This window comes from Eublepharis macularius, chromosome 10 (assembly GCF_028583425.1).
Source record: "Eublepharis macularius isolate TG4126 chromosome 10, MPM_Emac_v1.0, whole genome shotgun sequence".
NCBI classification, from domain to species: Eukaryota; Metazoa; Chordata; class Lepidosauria; order Squamata; family Eublepharidae; genus Eublepharis; species Eublepharis macularius.
In genome coordinates this window covers 4,794,484-4,811,873 of record NC_072799.1, presented here as the reverse complement: position 1 = coordinate 4,811,873, position 17,390 = coordinate 4,794,484, and the positions used below count along the sequence as shown (strand labels likewise).

The 17,390-nt window shown below is 47.6% G+C and overlaps 1 protein-coding gene across 1 annotated transcript in view; it reads right to left on the bottom strand.

Moving 5' to 3' along the window:
- GFRA4 (GDNF family receptor alpha 4) overlaps window positions 1–17,095 on the bottom strand; it is a 63,511-nt gene extending 46,416 nt beyond the window's left edge. The window contains exons 1-2 of the mRNA XM_054990366.1: window positions 16,900–17,095; window positions 1,122–1,400 (exon numbers count right to left, since the gene is read on the bottom strand). Of these exons, the coding sequence (XP_054846341.1) occupies window positions 1,122–1,400; window positions 16,900–17,095 (475 nt within the window). The remainder of the gene's footprint in view (window positions 1–1,121; window positions 1,401–16,899) is intronic.
- Window positions 17,096–17,390: the final 295 nt, after the last annotated feature.

Sequence of the window (17,390 nt, the reverse complement as noted above, 5' to 3'; positions counted from 1 at the left end):
TTGCTGGGCACCGAGCCAGCCTTCCTGCAGCGGCCCAGCTGGCTGCGGCAGGGCAGGCAGCTGCTGTGGATGGGGGTGGCCGCGTCCTGTGCGATGATGTCGCTGGAAGTGATGTCATCACACGGGCCCGGAAGTGGGCATGTGCTTTGCGCGCATGTGAGGGAGATCAAAAAAGAAAAGGCAGGATACTTGCCTTGCCCGGGGCGCTCTTAACCTCCGCTTCACCACTACTCTCTCCTTCCATGGTCCTCAGAGTAGCTAGTCCTCTTAATGTTTCTGCCAGGAACGGCACTAGAGGAATCAGGTTCGACTAGTTCCAGGGCACACAAAAGCTTTGCCAGACCTGCAAAGGGCTGTGAATCAGGGTTGTGGCTGGGACTTGAAATCTCCTGGAATTACAACTGCTCTCCAGAGGTCAATTCCCCTGGTGAAAATGGCTGCTTTGCAGGGTGGACTCTATCCTATCCTCCTGCTGAGCACCTTCCCCATTCCAAAACCCCAACTGCCCAGGCTTCACCCTCAAATCACCAGGAATTTTCCCACCCAGAGGTGGGGATGCAGAGGGCGTTGTGGTCAAGAGATGAGGCTTCCAGCTAGGGCCTTCACATCGTTCTTTTTTCCGTAGGGGTGGCACCCATTCAGGATTGTCGTACAGATGGTTCATCTTTTATGTATTGAATGCATTCATTTAAAACGAAAGCATGCTGCCTTTTTGCTCCTCGGGGCATTAAAAAAATCCCCACTAATGGGTCTCCAGTACTATTTTGCAGGAAAGATGTATCAGGCAGATGATGGCGTGCACTTCACTTGGAGAGCAGGAATTGATTAATAATCCTATATTGGCAAAAGTACAACCAGCAACATCATATTGATCTCACTGTGTTGCCCAAGAGGGACACTGCCTGGCATATTTAACAATTCAAACAACACAATTAGATTAATTACTCGCAAATGGTTGCAATACTACATTCGTACATCCCTGGTATAGACGTCACAGCAAATGGCTGGGCTCCCCCTAATTTGCCAGAGTGGAAATTGGCTTCTTTCTTTCTGTAATGTTGTGCGCTGGCTGTTCCCATTTCCCCAACTTTGTCCCTGAGCAAGGAACCCCCCCGACTGACCTTCCATCAAGGTATGGTGGATGCTCCAATAGACGCTGAGACACTGCTTCTCCTTCTTCATGCCTCGCTTGCACTTGCAACCATAGAGCTGGCTGGAAAGGAGGGCCGTTACCGTGTTCCGACATTGGCTCTTGGCATCCGGCCCCAGCTTGTTGGCTCCGTTGCCAGCGATGCATTGGCGGAGGGTCCGGAATTTGGAGCTGCAGCTGGGGTCGTTGGTGCAGGATTCCCCAGCCTGCAAGCAGTCCCGGGCTGAGCTGACCACGTCCACCATGCTTTCTGGAAAAGAAGGAGAGAACAGGTGACTCTGGTGAGAGCCTACCCAAATGGGTTGGAAAGATACAGTAGGACTGGAGACAATAAACTTCAGGGACAAGCAAAGACTTCTCAGAAGGGGGCATTGCAACTTGTCTTTGTTCTGCCTGTGCCCTCACCAACAGAGATTACATCTGCATCAACCTGGGCACAAATCGTTCAGGCAATGTTTCTGCTTCTTCAGCACAGTCTTTCTAAGGGACTCAGGTGGCCACCATCCTTGGCAGCGGCCAAGAAATTCTGCAAAATTTGATACAGAGCTGAAAATAATGCTGAGACAAAACCCGAGGCGACATATTAAATGATGCTGAACTATCCAGCAGGCATATACTTATAGCAACAGACAGTACACAGTAGTATAGTCTACAGTCCCTGTTCCTTTACCAACACATCTCTCGAACCCATTTCTTTATAGAACAGTCTATTGCCTGTGTAAAAAAGCTCTCATGAATAATTCGGTTTTGTGTAGTTTCTGGGAAGCCAGGAGAGTGGGGTTTTTCCTGACCTCTTCAGGCAGGCCATTCCATAAGGTGGGGGGCCACTGCAGAGAATGCCCATGATTGACAGTTGTTGATTTTGCCCATGTGTAGGGTGGCACCTGGAGAAGGCCTTGGTCAGATGAGAGAAGTTGCCATGGTGGGGCAGAGGCAGAGAGGCAGGTGCCGTAAATATGAGGGGCCAAGGCCATGAAGAACTTTGTATGTGAATGCCAAAGCCTTGATCTGAGCCTGATAACATGGGTAGCCAATGGAGTGACTACAGAATAGGAATAATATGCACCGTAGGAATAATAATATGCATGCTTTGCCTAGCTCCTGATAATAATTGAGCTGCAGCTTTCTGCACCAACTGGAGTCTCTGAGTTGACTTTGAGGGGACAACTTTGTAGATTGCATTATAGTAATCTAGACTCAGTGTTGATCTTTATTATTTTTCAGTAAAAGCCCCAGGACAATCCTCGTACACATAGGTGGAGATCCTCAAGTTACCCACCTCTCGCTGCCTCTCCTTGTGCGCTAATTCCCCCAACTCGCAAGGAGACCTCCTCATTGGATAACCATTGGGAGCAGAATTCCAAGCTAGATAGAGTTTGGAGGAGGCAGATGCATGTTTCTGCATCTGTATGATGGGGTGGCAGAAGGTTGAACATGGACCAGTGGCCAATAGAGATGGGCACGAACCGAGAAAATGCCAAACTTTGTGATTCATGGTTTGTCGCATTTCACGAACCATGAACCATGAACTTGGCCCGGTTTGCGAACTGGTTTGTTTGGTTCGTGAAAACGTCACTTCTGGGGCAGCAGAAGGCCTGCAGAAAGCCCATCCCTCTGTTGCCTGGGAAACTGATTGATTGGCACCAGGCTGTCTGCAGTTATGAACCGAAAAATGAACCAAATGAACAAGCCTAAAGATCGTGGCGGTTCGTCAGAAATGGGCTCTGACGAACCATCGGTTCGTGAACCATGAACCAGCCCGGTTCGTGACAAACTTTGGTTCATATTTCAGTTCGTGTCCATCTCTAGTGGCCAATTTCCAGCAGATTGCTGTTTCCCAGTTACTGATTTTTTTGTGGAGAAAACCCTATTAAGTTTGATCTCAACAAACTTTTATTCGTAACCAAGATATGGTATTCAAGAAGACCACTTCGCCCGGATTCATTGTGCTTGGATATGAGATCCTGGGTGTGCTTTCTGGCTTTTATAAATTTAAAACACATTTGCTGGACTGTGGGAGAGCTAGATTTGAAACACACACATATCGTTCCTGCTCTAGTGGGATAACAATTCTCTTTACTGATCCTTGTCAATGGCATTGCTTTACACATCCAGCTGTTTACCATAAGCTGTTCAGCAACAAAGCAATATTCGTGCATGTGTGAACCAGCAGGCAGCAAGAGGACGTAGGCAGCAGGCTTCAAAAATATCAGAAAGGCTATCAGAGGGAGCAGATGGAAAGCAGCAATTTCTCCCCACGGATGCAAAGGTGAGGAATAATGTGCTCCTTGGTTCAGCTGGGCCCTGCCAAACCATATAACCCACCTGCTTCGAGGAAGTTAGGAAGCTGGCATCAGTAGAGGCTTTATTGCAAAGACTAAGTCGGAATGTGTCTCCCACATGCTTTTGGTGTTAGAGGCCCTGCCTCAAGCTTTAGGGCTTTGGACCTGCTCTGGGTTTCCAAAGAGCCACAGTGACCAAATGAACCTTAATTTATTACCCAGAAGGTAGGGAGGGGGAGGGAGCAGATACCCCCCCCCCAACACACACACACCATTTTTAATAATTCCACAGCAGTGGAGTTGGCTGCCTAGAGGTGTGGTGGGTTCACCCTCATTGGCAGTCTTCAAGGAACGGCTGGAGGAATCCTCATCAGGAATGCTTTAGGCTGTTCCTGCATTAATAATAACAACAACATAATAATAATAACATTCAATTTAAATATCACCCTTCAGGACAACTTAACACCCACTGTTGTTAAGGATAATAATGTTATTATTATCCTTGCAACAACAATCACCCTGTGAGGTGGGTGGGGCTGAGAGAGCTCTGAGAGAGCTGTGAATGACCAAAAGTCACCCAGCTGGCTTCAAGAGGAGGAGTGAGGAATCAAACCTGGCTCTCCAGATTGGAGTCCTGCTGCTCACTACCCCAAACTGGCTCTCATTCGATTGATATATCGCCCTTCAGGACAACTTAACACCCATTCAGAGCGATTTACAAAGTATGTTATTATTATCCTTGCAACAACTATCACCCTGTGAGGTGGGTGGGGCTGAGAGAGCTCTGAGAGAGCTGTGACTGACCCAAGGTCACCCAGCTGGCTTCAAGCAGAGGAGTGGGGAATCAAATCTGGTTCTCCAGATTGGAGTGCTGCTGCTCACTACCCCAAACTGGCTCTCATTCGATTTATATACCGTATGTTATTATTATCCTTGCAACAACTATCACCCTGTGAGGTGGGTGGGGCTGAGAGAGCTCTGAGAGAGCTGTGACTGACCCAAACTTACCCAACTGGCTTCAAGTGGAGGAGTGGGGAATCAAACTCGGTTCTCCAGATTAGAGTCCCGCCGCTCTTAACCAGTGGGCAAGGGGTTGGGCTAAGTCTGTAAGACTCCTTCCAACTCTAGGATTCTATGATTCTTAGTAACAAACCTGTCTGCCTTTTGGGTAACACATAAATGGCAGTATATGTGGAGAGGTGCAGAAGGAAACAGGCAGCCAAGATGAACTGGTAGAGGCAGCCCAGTATTGGAGTTTGGGAGGTCTAACCGGAAAATGTGGTTGGGGGAGAAGCCCTTGCAAAGCAGAGTGTCAGAATTCCCCCGTTATTAGGCTTCTGAACAAACACAGAGATGTGGAAAAGATGGAGTGTGAGCCTTAAACTAGGAAAGTCTGGGCTGAAATCTCTCACTTCTTTCCTGAAGTTGCTCAAATGGCCTGAGGGGAAACCGCTGTTCTCCCCGCTCTTCAGCCCAGAAAATGAGGATAATACTGGCCTGTCCCCTGAAGGTGGTGGTTTGGGTTGTTGAAATGATGTGTTTGGAATGTATTACATTAAGGAATATTATTTTCTTGTAAAGCAGGGGTAGGAGGGAAATGACTATGATTAATGGTTAGACTAGGAACACGGAGAACTGGGTTCAAATCCTCCCTCTGCCATGAAGCTCACAATTTAATAATAATAGTAATAATAATAATAATATAAACAGGGAGAAAGCTAGGCAAGTGGAGGGGGAAACAGAAATGAAATGTACAGTGCAATACTCTAAATATAGGACAGACCATGTTCTTTGCTCTCTCTCTCTCTACTCAAGCTGGCCTTACTTGCTCTGTGGTTAAGAGACTGAGCTGTGATCAGGGAAGAAGCCCCCCAATCAAATCCCCTCCTGTGCCACAAGCTCTCTTGTCAGCCTCAAGCTACTGGCCTGGCTTACAGGGACGTTGCCAGGATTTTCAACAGGAGAATGTTTTGGGGATGCTTTGAAAACTGCAAGCAATGCATAAGTGTTAGGTATTGGGAAAAGAATTTCCATTTGGTTGGCATGCTAGTATCCCACCAGAACGCATCCTGCTATTTCACATTTATATAAATTACTGGCTTCAAATTCGGCTGAATGAAACCCATCCAATCCTCTTTGGGGCGGGTCTGCTCTGGGGTTGCTTTAGACTTGCCAACCCTGAGTTAGGAAATGCCTGTGGGTGCAGCCTGGAGAGGGCAAGATTTGGGGAGGAGAGGCGCCTCGGCAGGCTATAATGCCATGGAGTCCACCCTCCAATGCAACCATTTTTTCCAGGGGAACGGATCTCTGTATTCTGAATGCGTCTGATGAAGAGAGCTGTGGCTCTCGAAAGCTGACGATGCATCTGACGAAGAGAGCTGTGGCTCTTGAAAGCTTATGCTACAATAAAGTTGGGTAGTCTTAAAGGTGGTATTCGACTCTTTACTATGTTGCAACTACAGGTGAACATGGCTAACTCCTCTGGATCTGTAGTCTGAAGATAGGGCTGCCAGGTCCCCTGGTGGGGGTGGGAGAGTCCCAGCTCCCAACTTCTGTCCCCTGCTGCCATGAACTGGGCTGGCAGGGGGAAAAACTTCCCGGATCAGAACGCAGCCAGTGTACTCTCACCGGCTGTGAGTGATGTTATCGCACCCAGCAGCAGGCACGCTTTACAGGGGTGCAAATTGCCCCCCGTGAAGGGCCATGCCACTGGCCGCCACGTGATGATGTCAGTTCTGGAAGTGATGTCATTGTGCCTGCTGGGAGCGCTCCCACGAAGCAGTTCCCCCAGGTCATTGCCAGGTCCCTTCGACTGCCTGCAGGGTAAGGGGACCTGGCAACCATATCTGAAGATCAGTTTCAAACCTGGAACATCTTCAGACCTCACCTGGAGGCTGGCAACCCTAGGTTGCTGGGAAGCTTGCCTGGGGCTTCCTTGGTGATCAGTGGGGGAAGACAAGTTTCCCTGAAAGATAGTTTGATGCTACTTGTTTGCCCTGTCAGCAACAGTTCCAAGGTAATTTGGTGCCCCGACTAAAGTGGACCCCTCACCTCTGAGGGCGGGGAGTGGATCAGGAGAAGACTTTGACCTCCAAAGTTCTCCTTGTAGGTCTTCAAAGGATATATGGATGACTAGCGGCTCTTTGGTTGTATAACAGCATGGAGCCTCTCTCTCTCTCTCTCTCTCTCTCTCTCTCACACACACACACACACACAGAGCCAACCCTTTCCCAGCTTCTTTGCCTTCATCCATTCCCACGTTTCCAATGACTGTATGCTATCAGATTTGGTCACAAATCTCCAGTGTTATGTGCAGTAGGTCTCCAATTCCAGACTCCACCTGGCTTGCATGACTTGCAATTCCCATGAACAGACTGTTTAGCCTACAACATAGATCCAGAGGAGTTAGCCATGTTAGTCAGTAGTAGCAAAATAGTAAACAGTAGCACCTTTAAGACTAACCAACTTTACTGGAGCATAAGCTTTCAAGAACCACAATTCTCTTCTTCAGATGCATCTGACGAAGAGAGCTGTGGTTCTTGGAAGCTTATGCTCCAGTAAAGTTGGGTAGTCTTAAAGATGCTACTGGACTCTTCACTATTTAGCCTACAACAAGCCACCTAATCTTTTATGATCATGTGAAGGGCTTCTTTGATGGATTAGCAGGGCCTGCAAAGGGCAGCAGGTGTGTGTGTGGGGGGGCGCTGCTTTACTGGGGTCTGCAGGCCCAGAGAGGCCCAGCCCAAGCTGCAAATGCCATTGGCACGAGGGGAAAGAATTCAGGATAAACTGTCGATCACACCTGTTGATTAGGCTTATGAAAGATTGTGTGGCCGCACGAAGGGAAACAAAAATCTACATTCACAATGAAAAATGATTCAAAATCTGTTAGTGGTTTAACATACAAACTTATGCAGCAGATATTCATCAAAATATAACCGAATCCGATGACTGTATACAAGAAACCGTGAATGGCAAAAAGCAACAAAATTTAGTGAGCTTCATAACAGACATCCCACATTACCAAGCGTATGAGAAATTACGAGACCTGGTAAACATCATAGAAAAACAATCACATATCCAAACATTATAGCCACTAGCAAAGCCTGTTTCTAACTATCTTCTTCAGATAGTGAAGTATGTGAAATAAACGTCTTTTTCTCCTACGTGAAGATAGTTTCAGGCGGGTAGCTGTGTTGGTCTGTGGTAGAAGAGCAAGAGTCGGGCCAAGCAGCTCCTTAAAGGCCAAGAGCCAAACTACACGAGACCGCAGACACGAGTTCTTCACATGTCGGGTCCCACAAAGTTCCCTGGGTAGCGTAGCCTTACAAAAAACAACTGAGGGTTTTTGAAAGAAAGAGAATCCCTCCCATCGCTCTTCCCCCGGCGGAGAATCGCATCGAGCAGCTGTTCTTTGTAAGACTACACTACCCAGGGAACTTTACAGGACCGACACGTGCTTGGGCATCTCGTGTAGTTTCCCACCAAGGCACCCATGAATTCAAAAAGCTCAAGATGTCCAGTTTTTCCTTGAAGCTTCAATTCTGAGAGCATGGGAAGTGATTCCAGTGCGCTGGGATGCTGCTGGCACCTCCCTCATTTCTTATACATTCCCCGGAGGATGCTCTGATCAGGAAAGAAACAGCTGTTAGTGGCCCCTGGCCCCAGGGAGGCCCGCCTAGCCTCAACCAGAGCAGGGCCTTCTTGGTCCTGGCTTCAACCTGGTGGAACTCTCTGTCTATTGAGACCAGGGCTCGGATTCGGTTTCGTTTTCTCAGCCATGCCGGACGCTCCTCTCGGCTGGTCCGGGAGGAAACGACCGGGCACCCTGACCGGGCGGCTGACCCGCAAGGATTAGCCCCCAGGACTCCCAGGGAGGGAGCCAGGGTCCGGGACGCGGCGGGAAGAACTCCCCGAAATCAATGCGGGGGGGGGAATTGCCCGTTTGTCCCTATGGAGGCCGGCAGATGTGCGCGGCGCCTCGAGTGCCGCCGGGCAACGAGAAACGGCAAGTAAAAGAAACAGGCAGAAGCCTGTAAACAAGCGAATCCCTTCTGTTCTACAAGCGTTTGTGAAGGAGAGGTTGATCTGAAGAAGACTCGCTCTTCCCCTTCGTTGAGTTCCAGAATTTTGTTGGCGCCCCCCCCCCCCCAAATGGCAGCAAAGAAGCAAAGTCCCGCTCTCGGTAAGTCAATCTCGGCTACCTTGCAGAAGGGGGAGTCGCTCGAAGAGTTGGTACGCAGGGCGGTGGTGGAAGCTATAAAACCCTTTGTTGACAAGCTGAACGAAACTGATCAAAGGGTGGGCTTAATTGAAAGCGAGGTGAAAACCATTAAGGCAGCAGCGGGGGGGGGCAGAAAAGTCTGCTCTGGAAAGTGCGTCACTTGTGAAGGCTACAAAAAAGGAGCTGAAGTTGGTGGAGAACCAGCTGATCGGGCTACAGGTGGAACGAACGCAGACAATTTTGCGTCTCCAAAACGTGAAAGAGGAGGAAAATGAGGATCTGTGGGATTTGGTCTCGGAACTACTGGCGACACCCGCGAGGACGACTAAAGAAGAGGTCAAAAGCGCCATTTTGGAGGTCCGTCGGGCTTCTTCAAAATATGCAACAAAGCGACAGTTGCCTCGTGAGATCATTATTGACTTTTCATCTAAAAAGATTCGGGACACCATCCTATATAACTCATACAATGCGGATTTGGACTTTATGGGTTTGAAAGTCAAGATTTTGAAGGACGTTCCATTTCTAGTCCGGAAACGGCGTTTTAAATATAAAAAGTTTGCAGCACTTCTGAGGGACCATGGAATAAAGTACAAATGGTTATTCCCGGAAGGAATATGGTTCAGATATAAAGATCAGGCCTATAAGATATTATCAGAAGATCAACTAAAGGATTTTGAGAATAAAAACCCAGAACTCTGCTGCACCAAGAACGGAGAAAAGGAGGAGCCGGAGGGGGGGGGGGAGGAGGAGAGCATCGCAACAGCAGTTGCACAGAGAGAATTGCGTCCGGGACCTAGAAGGGGGAGGAAAGTTTAATCAGAATTTGAAATGTTTATTCTCTGTATGATTAACCACTCCATCATTATTTTATGGAGCTATTTTTGTATTATGACAGTATGAAGGGAAACATTGAAGTGTAGTGTTTAGTGTTTGTAGTTCATTCCCCCCCTTTTCTTTTTCCACCCCCCCTTTGTCCCTTCCCTCTCCCCTTTCCTTGTGATAGTTTTGTGTAGTGTTTTGTAGCTATGAAAAATAAAAAATTTATTAAAAAAAAAAAAGAGACCAGGGCTCAGCCAGATTTGTTATATTTTCGCCAGGCCTGTAAGACAGATGTTCCGCCAGGCATATGGTTGAGGCCAGGGCTTTTTTTCTGGGAAAAGAGGTGGTGGAACTCAGTGGTGGAACTCAGGACCACACAATGATGTCACTTTGGGTAAGCTGGAACAAGGAGGGAGTTTTTAAAAGTTTAAATTGCCCTTTGCGAAAATGGTCACCGGCCATGTGACCATTTTCAAGAGGTGCCGGAACTCCATTCCACCGCATTCCCGCTGAAAAAAAGCCCTGGTTGAGGCTGGGCCAGACCTCTGCCAGCCTAGAGAACAATCTGAATTCTTCCAACTAGGTCATCCACCATCCTGCTTCCACATTAGTTAATATTGCCATCTGTTGCCATCTGTTCTAGTTAATTGACTATTATGTTGATTGAATTTTTAAATTTGTAAATTGGTTTTATAGAAATGTGATATTTATTGTGGTTTTAAATGATGTGATCCACCCTGAGCCAGCTCACGGGGAGGGCGGAATAAAAGTCTCAAATAATGAAATAAAATAATAATAATTTCCCCATGCCAGTGAGCTGAGCAGCAGTGGAAAGTGCCCACTGGTGGCAGGGGTTCCCTCACCCCAACTGGAAGAATGGTAAACTGGCTGTGGGAGAAGCTGAAAGACGTTTCAGCAAGCTAGCACCCATCAAAAACTGCAGTTGTTCTAAAGTGGAGCAAGAATGGTTAAGCGACCTAACCGTATTGTCTGTTGATGTGAAACAGAAATTGCTGTTGGGAGGGCTAGCTCATAAATTTGCAATAGAAAAGGCCAGAAAGATAAAGCTTTAAGTCAATTGGCCCAATCTTTTCAGCCATGTCAGTCTGTTAGAATTTTTCAAGAAAGACATTGGCAGGATAATTCCTTTCTAATGACCAAAAAGTTATAAAATAATTAGCAAACTTGTAGGGCACTCAGGCCGGGTGTTATTGCTAAACAAAAGTTGCAAAAGTAAACTTTTTTTCATGGTTCATGAGACTGTTTGAATATGGGATGAGGAACTGTAGTGTTGGTGTGGAGGGCTTTTAATCAGATTATATGGGGCTAAAATAATAATGTTTGGGTCCTGTGGATAGCAGAGTGTGGAAAGAGCTTGCTAAACAAAGGAATGCTTGAAAACGGCACCATTTAATGCCACTTGAGTTCCTCGTAGGGTTGCCAGCCTCCAGGTGGTGGCTGGAAATCTCCTGGAATTACAACTGATCTCCAGGTGACAGAGATAAGTTCCCCTGGAGAAAACAGCTGCTTTGGACAGTGCAGTCTGTGGCATTATACCTCACGGAGGCCCCTCCCTTCCCCAAATCCCACCCTGTCCAGACTTTATCCCTAAAATTTCCAGGAATTTCTCAACCTGGAGCCAGCATCCCTAGGATAAAATGAAGGGGGAGGGGAATGAGAGAACCAACTTCTACGAGTCTTTGAATTCTAATGGGCAGGCAAGACAAAAATAGAAGAGACGCAGAAAAAGAGAAGTGTTTTGGATACGCATTGTGCGACTTTCCTCTTCGAAGTCCCAATCCTATATACACCTGCCCCCCGCCAGATATGTTACCATCATTCTGCTTTAGGATATTGTCTTATTGAGCGAAGATAAGTTAAGCTATACTGTGATGGCCGCCCTCTTGATGTCTTTTAATTATTTATATGTAACTGTGATTTTAATATATTTTATGGATTTGTAATTTTTGCTGTAATTGTGATTGTGTTTTAACTGATGTAGTCCACCCTGAGCCCATTCGTGGGGAGGGTGGAATAGAAATATAATTAAATAAGGTAAAGGTAAGGGTAGTCCCCTGTGCAAGCACTGAGTCATTACTGACCCATGGGGGGACGTCACATCACGACATTTTCTTGGCAGACTTTTTGTTACGGGGTGGTTTGCCATTGCCTTCCCCAGTCATCTACAGTACACTTTACCCCCAGGAAACTGGGTACTCATTTTACCGACCTCGGAAGGATGGAAGGCTGAGAGTCGAACCACACGATACGAATTACATGAGACCGAGCGAGTGTCAGGAGTCCTGTCTTACCCCAAATGCCTGTGTCCAGCATTCTATCGATGAGCACATGTCCTGGTCCAGGCACGCATTCAAAATTTTCTGCCCCAGTGTAGCCGCAACGGCACATGTACACGGTCACAATCAGTAAATCGGCAATGCAGAGCATCCTTATTTCCTATATCTTCCGCTTCCTATCTGTGCACAGTGGAGATGCATGATGGGATAGCTTGGAAGTACACGGAGAAAACCCGTGCCACAACGAACACGGGTTCGATGGAGGTCCTGCAGTCCTGGCGCGTGTAGTTGAAAACAACATTGGAACACGTGTAAGTAAGTTTTCGTGTCATTCGCGTGTAATTCGTATCATGTGGTTCGGCTCTGAGTCAACATTGTGCTGGCTACCTGAACCCAGCTTCTGCCAGGATCAAAGTCAGGTCGTGACTCGTGAGCAGAGCTTGGGCTGTGGTGCTGCAGCTTACCACTCTTTGCCACGAGGCTCCTTAGAAATGAAATGAATAAATAAATAAATGCCCCATCCAGGTGATTTGCTTGCACATATGCAAGGATTCTTACACATTCAAAAATTCCATAGTGAGACGTTACAATGAAGGGCTGCCAGCCTCCAAATGGGCCCTGGAAATCTCCTGGAATTACAACTGATCTCCAGGGCATAGAGATCAGTTCCCCTGGAGAAAATGGCTGCTTCAGAGGGTAGCCTCTGCAGCATTATACCCCACTGAGGCCCCTCCCCAAACTCCATCCCCCCCCAAATTTCCAGAAAATTGCCAACCTGGATCTGACAGCCCTACTTCCTCATTTCTGCCCAGCCGTAGAGATGGATTAGGGAAGTACATGAGCTGAAGCTCCCCCTCCTCCGGCAAGAACTGCCTTTGCTAAAATACCGCTTCTGATCTTTTCAATTAGAGTTCACTGGGCATGTTCTTAGGGAGTCAGAAAGCAAAGACAGACTCGGTGGTCTGAAATTTATTGATAAAAGAAATCAACTAGCGGTGCCCTCGGGCCAAGATCTTTCTTCTGGTGGAGAGAGAAGGGCTGATCTTAACCACCCTGAATGATCTCGCTTTATGCTTCTGTTGGAATGGAGCGCCGCAGGCAACTTGAACTGGAACTTTGCAGACGACCTCACCGTGTTGGCATTTTTTTCTGTTTGGAAAAATGAAACTGATGGTGTTTGGACTGATGGAGCCTTCTTTGTAAGACCTACTGTGGCACCTGTACCTGAGGAAACAGAAGCCTATGCCTAGAAAGCTATATGCTGGCAGATAGAAACAGAACAGGTAATGTCGCCCCATCAATGCATCTCCATGCCAGGAAGTCCTTCACCCAGGCTTCCTCGGGAGGTGGTGGGCTCTCCTTCTTTGGAGGTTTTTAAGCAGAGGCTAGATGGCCACCTGATAGCAATGCTGATTCTGTGAATTGAGGCAGATCATGAGGGAGAGGGCAGGAAGGGCTATATCAATACTTATTTCTCATGGTCCTTCTTACGTGCCCAGGGTAATGCCAATTGCCACCTTGGAGTCAGGTAGCAATTTTCCACAGGTCAGTTTGCCTAGGGATCCTGGAGGTGTTTTGCCATCTTTTGGGCATGGAACAGGGGTCACTGGGTGTGTGTGGAGGGGAGGGAGGTAGTTGTGAATTTCCTGCATTGTGCAGGGGGTTGGATTAGATGACCCTGGAGGTACCTTCCAACCCTATGATTCTGTGTTTGCACAACCATTCCCTTCTACTTCCCGTGTAGGTTGGTGTTATTTTCATTGAGTTGACAGTCCCGCCCCCTCTTTTTATAGACTTCATTTTGGGAGATCTGGTACATTCCATTTTGTAAATAACATGCAATTCTTTAGACCCCTTGAAACAGACATTAAAAGAGCTCAGTGTCACTGAAATTAAATTAAACACAATTCACTCTATGTGTTAGGAGAGGAAAGAAAGCAGCCCAGGTTTAATATTCCCGTTAGGTGGCAGCGCTTTTCCTGCCAGGTGCCATCAGGTTGAAAAGCTTCTGATGAAAGCCATGGAATGGAGACTGTAGGGACCATTTAAGATGATCGATCAACCAACCAACCAACCAACCAACCAACCAACCAACCAACCAACCAACCAACCAACCAACCAACCAACCAATCTGTCAGTCAGTCAGTCAGTCAGTCAGTCAGTCAGTCAGTCAGTCAGTCAGTCAGTCAGTCAGTCAGTCAGTCAGTCAATCAATCAATCAATTTGTTTGATCAAAGACCAGCACAAATCTGAACAATACAGAATACAGAAAGTTCAATCAAAATATCCATTGTTCAAAAACATAGCTTTTAAAAAGAAATCGGCTAAAATCTAGGTACCATACAAAAGCTGCTGTGAAAAATTTTGCACAATGAACTGTGAACTGGCGGTTAACACCCTTCAGAAACAACCTGAAAATTTCATAATCCAAGTGGCCGGGGAGTTTCCTAAGCAAAGGGAAGATAATTTTCAAACATTCATGATAAAAACAAAAGTGAAGCAAAACATGTTCAATTTAAGATATCTGCTAATTTTAAAAACGGTATCCCGCCACCCAAACTGCATCTTCTCGATCAAGTAACAGATTAAAGCATCCCTGAATCCCAGCGTAAAACAGCCAATTAATGATTCAATCAGAACAACCTGCACAGGGCAGCGACATTAGCCAATTAACAAACCTCTTGAGTGGATGCACAATGTGGTTTGAATGAAAAATAAGCCGGGGTGGCGGAGAGGTTAGCATGCTGAATCATGACAGGGGAGGGCCAGTTTCAAATCCTACTTGTTACGAAACTCGCCGGCTGACTTTGGCCCAGTCATTCTCTCCAACTTAACCTACTTACAGAGTTCTTGTGAGGACAAATGGAAGGGGGAGAAGCTGTCAGAGCTAGGCTAACAGTGCAATCCTACGAAGAGTTTCTCCAGTCTAAGCTGATTGAAATCAATGGGTTTAGACTGGAGTAACTCTGTTTAAGATTGCACTGTAAGTCAGGTTTTATTTTCAAAGAGAGAAAAAAATAAATTACAGAGCAAAGCATACTGGACTTGCTCAGAAAACATAACGTGATTGTGGTTGTTAAATAAATCATCATTAAAAGCTTTGTTTTAATCCGCTTAATAGTCTTACGTCCAGTTACTTGGATGGCAACCCCCCCTGCAATTCACAGGGGACTATTTTCAGGTAAACATGAAGAATGTTAGGCTGGACGATGCACAAGAATGTTAAGCAGGGATGGAACCAGATTCTCTGACCCGGCAGAGTTACGTTACCTTGTTGGTTTCCAGAAATGACCTTTGAAACTTTACTTTTAGCCTCGTGTTAAGAAGCAGAAGGAAATATTCTCACTCTCTCCTCCCCACTGCGAAGAGAACAAATGACTCTGCTTGTTACATATATCACCAGTTACCTCCAAGGCCCTTGCCCTGTAGCTAGAAATGCCATTCTTAGAGCCAAGCTACAAGTGACGAATGACACTTGCCTGGCAAGTGAACAGACTCATGTGTATTCCTCCCTGTTCACTTGCCATTCACTTGCGCTCCATTTGATCAAATGGAGCGCAAGTGAATGGCAAGTGAACAGGGAGGAATACACATGAGTCTGTTCACTTGCCAGGCAAGTGTCATTCGTCACTTGTAGCTTGGCCCTTAGAGTGTGGATCCTGACCTTTTACAGAAAGGGAATTGAGGCAGAAACTGCTTAGTCTCAGGGTCTAACTATATGATACTAATTCTATGAGTTGGATCTGGTCCAAACGGGTCAGAATTAGCTCAGCAGAAAGCACGGGAGCACGCCTGTGGCCGGCTTGATGATGTCACTTCCTGAGTTGTAGCGGTAGGGCAGTGGGTGGGACCAGAGGATCCCCGACTCTCAAGAGGCCTGGGATCCTTATTCCATCATGGCAGCTACAGAAGGCCACAGTCATCAGATAGGGAGGATCTAGAAGCCTGTTGATGCCAAGCTTCCATTCAAGCCACCAGAGGAGTTAGCCGTGTTAGTCTGTAGTAGCAAAATAGAAAAGAGACCAGTAGCACCTTTAAGACTAACCAGCTTTATTGTAGCATAGGCTTTCAAGAACCACAGCACTCTTCATCAGATTCATCTGATGAAGAGAGCTGTGATTCTCAAAAGCTTATGCTTCAGTAAAGTTGGTTAGTCTTAAAGGTGCTACTGGACTCTTTTCTATTCAAGCCACCGTAGTATGAAATCAGCAGGGCCAACCTGTCCATTGGGGTGAAGATTGTCCCCTCTATAGAAGCACCAGTGAATGTGCCACCAACAGGGCAGACATGGGTGATGGGTCTGGAGTGGCTTTTTCGAATGGTAGTGGAAATGCACACCACCTGGCATTTATGACGAACTTTTGTGTTCTGATCTCCTTCTGTCATGGCATTCCAGGCAGCGTAGAGATTCTCCTGTGGGCACATAGGTCCTCCTTGGCCCAGTTCAGCATTCGCAGATAAGTGTGTGGGAAGTGAAGGGACGCAAGTTACACTGCCTTGATTTTATGTCACAGGCCGGCCGGCCAGTGCTGAGCTGAAGCCAGTCCTTAGCCCAGGTTTACTAACTTCCAGGTAGGGCCTGGAGATCTACCAGAATCACAACTGATCTCAAGACGACAGATTAGTTTCCCTGGAGAAATGAGCTGCTTTGGCGGGTGGACTCTATGGCATCATACCCTGCCGAGGTCCCTCTTTTCCTGTACCCCCAATCTCCAGGAATTTCTCAAACCCAAATTGGCAACTCTAGACATACTGGAGTTCTCTGCATGTCACATTTTAGTTAAGGGATGCTCTTTTTAAAATTTACAGCTTCCAAAGGAAAGGAGATGAAATAGGTTAATAATGTTGCTGGTGATGGAGGAAGCGGACAGCAAGAAGCTTTTCTTCCTCCGTCTTAATACTAGAACTTGGACGGCACCCAATGAGGTTGGTGGGCAGTAGATATGCCACGGGATATCGTGATGGCTGCAGGCTTGGTGGACTTTAAATGAAGATCAGACGGTGGTGTCAATCCATGGCTACCAACCACACTAACGAAATAGAACCTCTCAATGGCAGTAACCCTTGGAATTAGGGTTGCCTGGTCCCCCCAACCTCATGGTGGGAGGTAGGAGACCTGGCACTTACCCCTCTTCTCCTGCTGTGCACAGGGCCGGCGCCTCATTTGAGGCAGGTCTGGCAACCGCCTCCAGTGCTGAGGCACCAGAGGGAGTGCCAGGGGCGAGGGCGCACACTGTGGAGCTGGCGGAAGTGGTGCGCGGGCGGCTGAGAAGGAGGGATGAGAATGGGAAGCCACCCACGCACCGCCCTGGCTGTCTGCCATGCCTGGCCTGCACCTACAGCAGCCTCCCAGCCCTCCTGCGCTGCCGCCGCCGCCAGCATGCGCCCCGGGCTGGGAGCAGTTATGGGCCAGGTGCGGCAGGCGTCCGGGGTGGCACGTGGAGCAACAGAGCAGGAGGGCTGGGAGGACACAATGGCGCCTCCCCAGCCCCCCGCTGTGCCTGGCTGGGAGCGCATGCCAGCAGTGGTAGCGTGAGGCAGTCTGAGCAGGCAGCCCTCCCGCCCAGCTGCCTGCCGCCCCACAGTCTGAGTGCACGCACACGAGGGGGCAGGAGCAG